The 8535-nt window shown below is 41.9% G+C and overlaps 1 protein-coding gene across 1 annotated transcript in view; it reads left to right on the forward strand.

Moving 5' to 3' along the window:
- Positions 1–8152, forward strand: part of snrpa1 (small nuclear ribonucleoprotein polypeptide A') — a 13182-nt gene extending 5030 nt beyond the window's left edge. Inside the window, exons 3-9 of the mRNA XM_046064376.1 lie at positions 744–822; positions 1910–1956; positions 2053–2155; positions 3935–4014; positions 4427–4499; positions 5582–5675; positions 7887–8152. Of these exons, the coding sequence (XP_045920332.1) occupies positions 744–822; positions 1910–1956; positions 2053–2155; positions 3935–4014; positions 4427–4499; positions 5582–5675; positions 7887–8047 (637 nt within the window). The 3' untranslated portion in view covers positions 8048–8152. The remainder of the gene's footprint in view (positions 1–743; positions 823–1909; positions 1957–2052; positions 2156–3934; positions 4015–4426; positions 4500–5581; positions 5676–7886) is intronic.
- The last annotated feature ends 383 nt before the right edge of the window (positions 8153–8535 follow it).

The raw sequence follows: 8535 nt of genomic DNA on the forward strand, positions 1-8535 counted from the left end.
GGGATTGGATGGGGGAGAGAGAGAGCGGCATAACATCCTTATTAGCTAGGGTCCTTCCTTGCTTGCTAATAACTAATCTGAACGTGGGTTTCTGAGAATGCATTGTGCACTGCACAAATAGTAAAAAAAAAAAACTTTACAAATCAGTTGTATTATGATATTGTGGCGGGCCACCACAAATAAATCAAGGTATGGGAAACACTAGACAGTGTTTGTGTAGGGAAGACAAAGGTTCCACAGTGCAGGTTTAAGATTGAAAGGTTTTGGTTGTTCACTTGGTAAGCGGCGTCACTTCTGGCTGTTGACATCACCAACTACTGGATAATTAAATTAGTGGGCAGCTAATTATTATTTTGTGTTTTTACTTCCTGGGTTTGTCACTGTTCAGTGCTTTATTCTTTTTATATACACACACGTGTTAAAGGTCTGGTTTGACTCTAACAGCCTGGTTTGAGTCTCACCTGTTTCAGTCTAGACCTGCTCTATATAAAAAGTGCAATGAGACAACTTCTGTTATGAATTGGCACTATTTAAATGAAATTGAATTGAAACGGACACTGCTGACATTCATTATACACGAAGTTAATGGTGTGTATGTATGTGCTGTGTGAGATACTACTGTACATGATGTCCGAGCAGGACGTCTAATGAAGCTCTGCCTTTGTTTAAATGGGTCAGAGGATGGGCCTTTGGGCCAGCCAGTACACGGTGCATGCTTGTAACCTCGTGAAATGTTTCTCCAGCCGCATAGGTGAGAATCTGGAGCATTCCCTGCCGAGTTTGACAGAACTGGTTCTCACAAACAACAACATTCAGGAGCTGGTGAGTACATTTTAGTGCAACAGAACCATCTGAATGTTATACAGAGTTTGTTGACTTGCAGTGAAATTCTCAAATTGAAAATCCTCCATAGTCGGATGTGCGGCCTGCCACGGTCAAATTTTCTCAGTCATAGTTTCAAAATGACCCGAAAATAGATTTACACATCCCGTAATAGCACAATAACCTCTAACGTTGTGTTGTGGGCGACACCACATACAACCACATTTCTTTTGAGGTAACTACGGTAACGATAATGGTCCGCTTCTGTCACTCATTTGTGAGAAGATGATTAAGCTAGCTGCACCTACATTTGGAGTGCACACGTATTCAAGCCTTTATGGTAAGTGAAACGGCCCAGAGCGAGCTGACAGGCAGATTAGCGACTTTATCCTGTCAGTTTGTCTCTTTACAAAGACACGTGTTGCAGTAAGAGAGTCCTACCTGAAGAGGCTGTGAAGTCTTCATGTTGCACGATACGAGAACCACATACAACATTGTTTATCAAAGTGGGTCGGACTTGATGAATTCAGTGTGAGGATACACGTGACAACAACCGGTTTTCAAAATAAGCAGTCTATACAGGATGGAAATAAGATTAATTGGATTATATTCACAGAAAGTAGAAAACATATTACATGTCAGTCGCTTATCCTGTGTACAGGGTCGCGGGGGGCTGGCGCCAGTCCAAGCTGACATTGGGTGAAAGGCGGGGTACACCAGTCCATCGCAGCGAACATATTACATGTGTCCATTAAAAGTAAAAAAATAAAAAATGTAGGGAAATTGCTTATTCTATTTTATATTTGCACCCGCGATCCGTTATCACGGCAGCAGGTGAGCTGCACATTGAACAACTGAAACCAACATCTGTGTTCACTGTTGCTTTACCTGGTCCATGTGTAAAATATCCACCGCGTCTTATAACGCAAGTTAACGGTCTACCAATGTTTTTGAGTGAAGTCTGTGCGAGAACACGAGATGAACACAAGATGCCCCCCCCCCCCCCCCACACATTGTAGACATCGCCCAACCCTACTGTGTTTCCACCATAGTGTTATTTCTGAATCATTGTTTTTGTGATGTGCAGGGGGACTTGGACCCACTGGCCACAGTGAAGACATTGACCCTTCTCAGGTATGGATCATCAATACTCAAAGATAAACCTGTTAATGAACTATCTGCACCACTAAATTCTGAACGGCATGTTTGTAACAGTAACTGAATTTCCAGCTTGTTAAGGAATCCAGTGACAAACAAGAAGCATTACAGGCTGTATGTCATCAACAAAATCCCACAGATCCGTGTACTTGACTTTCAGAAGGTAAAGCTGAAGGTGAGTGAAAGCGAACAGGTATAATGTGCCAATGTTTGAATGTGAATATGAGGTAATGTGAGATACAGGGCTGTTGAGCCAGTGTTAGTGAACTTGTACACTAGTGTACTAACACCACCTATCAACATGTCTTTCACAGTGAATGTTAAGAAGTTAAAATGAGACAACTTTCACATTTTTAAGCAACAATCTTTTATACTTCTGACTTCCTGCAAAAGTTTGGCAACCCTGTCAGTTAATACTTTATAACCTCTTCTGTAGGGCTGGGCGATATGGACCAAAGAATCCCTAGTACTGTCAGGCTGTATACCGGGGTGGTGGGGGGGGTCAATGTTAGCGGGAATGTTTTTACTATCTTAAAGCTTGTTTCTTATTTCACGTCAGCGTGCCCGCTTCTTGCCGTCTCGCTCTCTGTATGATTCTCCATCAGTAGTAGGCTAGGCTGACAGAACATGTCGTCTGGACTTTTCCTCCCATGATTGTGTTCACAGCAGCAGCTGAGCTGCATGTTGAGGAGGCGTGTTGACGACGATGCCTTTCAAAACTACGTGGTAGCTAACGAAGGACATCTGCACTGTTCACTGTCGCTTTACCTGGTCCGTGCTTGTAAAATATCCAGTGTTGCGTCTTGTAACGTAATAACTTTAAGCTGCGTGGTGAGGGACAAGCAAACACTAGCAGGACTTTATGGAAACATGTTAATTAACTCAACTTTAAACTACATTAATATAAACGGTATTGTCTAATTTTATGTCTTTTGAAATCAAATTGGTATACCTCATAATACTGATTACCGTCCAGCCCTACTCATCTGGCAGCTATGACAGCAAGAAGTGAAGGCTGAGAGTCTTGGAATTGGAAAGATGTCGCATGTGAACTTTGTATCATTGAAAGGTTTGGTTTGATTGTGTTCACTTAAAAGGTCATTGTAAGGGACACTTTGATTACGGGTGTCCACATTTTAGCTGAGGATTGGTCACGATTTTCAAATAGTCAAATGATAAAAAACGAAATAGTTTGTGACTTAATCATTTTCCCTGTTTTTACCACTGCCTGGTAGAAACTAGGGTGGGCCGCACACTCTGACACACACACCTACAGCTCAGGTAAACACCCCGGCTCTGTCTCTCTCCCCCCGTCTGCTCCATTTTCTCTATCAGCAGTATGTTTTATAAAGTCGCCTAAACGACTGAGATCCTGTATATTTGCACCCGCGATCCGTTATCACGGTAGCAAGTGCACATTGGCTTAATAATGACGCAGTCTATCAAACAACTGAAACCAACATCTGTGTTCACTGTTGCTTTACCTGGTCCGTTCGTAAAATATCCACCGTGACTTGTAACGCAAGTTAACAGTCCAATGTTTTTACGAGTGAAGTCTGTGCGAGAAGCTAGCTAAGTTTTTCTATTGTTTGCTGCTACAGAGAAAGTTAAAGCTCCTGATTACAGTATGAACGCCACAACAACGTCTCGCTAACATCCTTCATCAGCAGAGCGGTCTGCTGGTAACCAGCTATGTAATTTTCTTTTACTCTTCAGAAAATTGTCAAATAGCGTTTTGGGGTTACATAGCAATCTGGGGTTCAGTATCTTGCCCAAGGACACTTCCACATGCAGCCTAGAGTAACGGGATCAAACCACCGACCTTTTGGAGGGGAGGTCCACTCTACTTCCTGAGCCACAGTAAAAGGAGTCTTTGTGAATTGTGCATTTTCTCCCCTTGGATGAATGAGTCTGTAATTAATGAGTATTTTTACTTTAACTGTGATCATCGTAGGAACGCCAGGAGGCGGAGAAAATGTTCAAGGGCAAACGAGGTGCTCAACTTGCAAAGGATATTGCCAGGCGAACAAAAACGTAAGATGAAAGTCCATGTTACACAGCAGCTCCTCAGAATCACTGGACCCGGCTGAAGGGAATGGGTTAAATAATGCAAAACATCAGAAGACACGTGTGAATAGACAGAATCTGTGATATTTTAATTAAATAAATATAATAACAATAATAAAAAGTATTAAAAATTTAAATCAGATTTGCACCAAAACACATCAATTTATTGTTGCCCCATGTGAGCAAAACACACCACCTTCAATGAAGGTAATAAATCTGTAACGACGCTCACCACGGTGTTGCTCAGGACTGCTGTCTGTGGACCATGTATCAGTTTATTTGATTCAAGAAAAGATACTACACTTGAGATACTACGCTGCTTGAGTGGTCTGAGAAGCCCATGTGTGTCCATGTTGTCTAAACGAGGTGTTCCTTTCAGATTTACTCCTGGGGTGCCTGCACAGCTGGAGAAGAAGATGGGGCCGTCTCAAGCGGATGTGGAAGCCATTAAGGTTGATAGAAATGTTGGCTCTGTGTTTGAGAGCTGAGCTTGAATCTCCATCCTTCTGTCATCCAAAATGTCAAACCCAAAATAGATTAGGGATGTGATTTTCCCAGATTAATCCGACATGAAAATCTGACCCACATGAATAATGCAGATCTTTTTATTAATAAAAGGGGGGGGTGCCCGAGTGAAATGGAGAGAATTTGACTTTTGTTTTGTCCTTTATTATTATAATAATAATCCTTATTTGTAGAGCACTTTTCAAAAACAAGTTACAAAGTGCTTTAACAAGTGTAAAGAATAATACAAAAAAAACAAGATAAGAGCATGAAAAATTAATATAAAATTAGTAAAATAAAAGGGATAAAATAAAGTCATAAGATCGGGAAAGGCTCTCCTATAAAAGTATGTTTTAAGAAGGGACTTAAAAGAGTTCACTGACTCAGCCGACCTGATTTCCTCGGGCAGGCTGTTCCAGAGCCTCGGGGCCCTGACAGCAAACGCTCTGTCCCCTTTAGCTTTCAGTCGAGACTCTGGAACAGACAACAGACCTCTGCCCGAGGATCTCAAATGGAATCTTTGCCAATGGAATAAATACATCTTAACTCAAGGTTCGCTCGGAGTGTTAGACGTTTCAGTCTTCCTCAGAGGGTGCAGTTAACTCCGTTGGTATCCTAACCCAAGTATGAAACGGGTGGCGTGTAAGACGGTAAGTCCCGGGCGCTGTTCGAGGATGGGAATGTCCTGCTTGATCTTTCTCTGGCCGCCACTGACCCCAGGTTGACTACCTTTGACCTCTTCCCAGTCCATGCTCTGAGTGGTTTTGGTCTGGTATCAGACAGCCAAAGAGCGTTCTTGAAAGGGGTTACAATCACTTAAAGACAGTTCATCCATGTCAGGTGACAATGTTCCAATAGATTTAGACCAAATGTATTAAACAATGGTCATAAAACCAATGGGGAGATGAAGCCCCACTGATGTAGTAAAAATGCTGGATGGAGATTCAGACCTCTAGCAGTGGACTTGTTGAAAGTAAAGTGCTCCCTGAGAACAGACTTTGAGAGGTTTATTAGTGTGTTTGTGTTTCAGAATGCCATCGCTAATGCTTCATCTCTGGCCGAGGTGGAGAGGTTAAAGGGAATGCTGCAGGCCGGTCAGATCCCAGGCCGAGAGCTCCGACAAGGTCAGTGCTGACCAAATGCTGTCCAGAACTAATCCTCTGATGCTGTACAACCTGGTGGCTTTTTGAGGCTTATGTAGCCTGTTTTGTAGGAATGCGTTTGTCCTAGAATTCTCATATTGTGTTCTTCAAGAAGTGTGACAAACATGCTTACTGAGGCAACAATACTGCCAGCCAGTCCCAGTAGTAGTTTCTGAATGGTAGTTGCTAGTAGCAGTAGTTTCTCTTTAAAAAAGGAAATTTTACTACTTCAGTAGGAACCAATGGGAAAAGAGAAATGGGGTAACACCATAGTGGGGCAGCTAAGCATAAGTGTGCATGTTGCTATAAAGGAAATACATTTGGCACAGATGTAAGATTTATTTGTGATGAAAACAGAGATATCAGGTGCTGCAAATTTGCCCAGAAATATTCTATGTTGCAGAGAACCGATTCTGTGACTCCTGATGATTTAAAATATTGAAGCTGATTAGATGAGATGTCAGAGGACCACAGGAATGTCCTCTTTATGTTTTAATCTCTTCACTAAAACCTATTTAGAGGAGCACAGTAACTTCAGAGTCAAACTTCATCACCTTGCCTTCGTGCTAGAATGACAAATTGCATATTAAAGGGGGGATTTTAGATATATTTAAGAGTGCACACCGGACAATTCGGTACAGACACAGGACCACACACTTGGTGTTTTATACTAAAGTATTTGGCGGTACAGGGGACCTGGGATCTGAAAACACAAGAAGTGACAGGTGAAATAAGCAAATGACCACAGGCTCAAACTGCTACATTACCTCTATGTATGGACACAGCGAGGGACCTGCTTATCCCAGGTCAATAAAGCGGATTATATTCTGATGAACGCCACACCAAGTACGATAATTAGCTTTGTCGTGGACTAAGGATTTACATAGTCAAATCAGAATTGTCAAGGATTGCCAATAGTCGGATCTGTGTGTGTCACCCCCCTGACACACACACACACACACTAGGTAGCTTTAATCTTGAGAAGCTGCAGTTCATTAGTCACTGTAACTTACGCTGAACATTTCCAGCTAAACTGAGACTTACTGTCGACCCTTCACTCTCTGCTCACCTGCCTGCTCACCTGCCATTCACCGGTCATATGCAGAGTTGTGCATGTCCGCCGACTCACCAACAACTGCATGCATGCATGGTTCTATTATCTATATCGTGGTTCTATTCCAAGTACGGTTTAAAAACATTTTTTTTCATCAATGGTGGAAAAAAGATTCAAACGTCCTGCAAAGTCCGCGCACAACTCTGCACATCACCGGCGCTGCTGGTGCTGTCTCTATGCTTCTTCTACCCCACACACTCTTCTCTTCTTTTCACATGTTTATTTACAGTATTATATGTTGACATTTATATCATAGGAGGCTGTATATTACCTTATTGGGAGAATACCAGTAGTTCTATGTAAAATCAGACATGAGCACCCCCATTTAGCCCAAATAGTATAATCCTCATTTTATAGCGGCCCTGCAAAGATTTGAGATTGGCAGTCAAATCAGGCTCCGCCTATCAAATCATTGAATCTTTCAGTATCACCCCTAACAATAACTATAGAAATCAGAGTCCACATACAATGACAACGGTCAAGCAGTTTGAACGATGGAAACGCAGATAGCCAATCAAAAACAAACTTTCCATATTTTTATGGAAAAGTGACCTTTGCTATATGTCAAAGGTCTCTGCAGTTAGGGGTAAGTATTTATTTTTTGTGCTCAGGGTCTCCCACACCAAAAGTACAGGTCTTATTCACTGCGCCATCACTACCGCACCAAGGACCTACTGCCAAATAGTGTTTGGCGCCGATAAGGTCTCTGAAGTAAACTCTTTTTGGACGATCCCCATTAAACTGATTTCAACGACTCCCTTTAAACTGATTTCTTATATTGCCATGTGTGGGAGCAGTTTCTTTAAAGTCCACCTAGTATGAATAACATTTGTCATGAATCCATATGCTTGTGGTTTTCTTTGTTTCTCTGGGAAGATACAGTAGCAACAGGTCATAAGTATCCATGTGGCCAAGCTGTCGACACACTGGAGCACACAGCGTGCTTAAAGGACATTGGTGTTCATCAGTGTGGATGCTCATGTTGTTCTAGTGATGGTTGTTTGTGTGGACAGCCTGTTACATGAATCATATAAGCTCACTGTATTTTGACAGCGGAATATATTCATTTGTAATATCAGGTCAAGCTGGGATGGTGGAGGAGGAGGACGACGAGGAAGAGGCGGGCGATACTGCACTGGTGGAGGCACACATGGGTGTTGGCACCAGAGAGGAGGTGAATGAGGGAGATGGAGAGGATGATGAAGACATGGATGTAGAGCCACATGTAAATGGCCCCTGAAAGCAGTTATGTGTTTTTTCAAAGTTGTAGATCTCTTGTGTTGGACATAATGTACCTGTGCAGTTTTATTTTGTTAAACCACTCACATTAAACTGACTTCTTATATTGCTGTGTGTGGGAACAGTTTCTTTAAAGTCCACCTATATGGTCTGTGAATATGGAGAAATTTGACTCAAAGTGTACATAATGTAATTAAACACATTTTTGACCACTTTGAGTGGTCTGAACGCAAAGTTTTACACATCACGACCTGAATTATTGTTTTGCCTACAGATTTTTAACTTCACATGATTTTTGCTTGTGAAAAGCTTCCTACGTCTAAAATTACTTGACATTCTTTTGAATTTATTTACAGATTACTGATAGCCAACAATTTTCTATGGCAACAGCAGCACATGTAGATGCAGCGGGCTTAAAGCATGTCCACTAAGGGCACCATAACACTCATTGTGATGACGTTAAATGGCATCGATATTATTAAAGGGGTT

Source organism: Micropterus dolomieu, linkage group LG12 (genome assembly GCF_021292245.1).
Source record: "Micropterus dolomieu isolate WLL.071019.BEF.003 ecotype Adirondacks linkage group LG12, ASM2129224v1, whole genome shotgun sequence".
NCBI lineage: Eukaryota > Metazoa > Chordata > Actinopteri > Centrarchiformes > Centrarchidae > Micropterus > Micropterus dolomieu.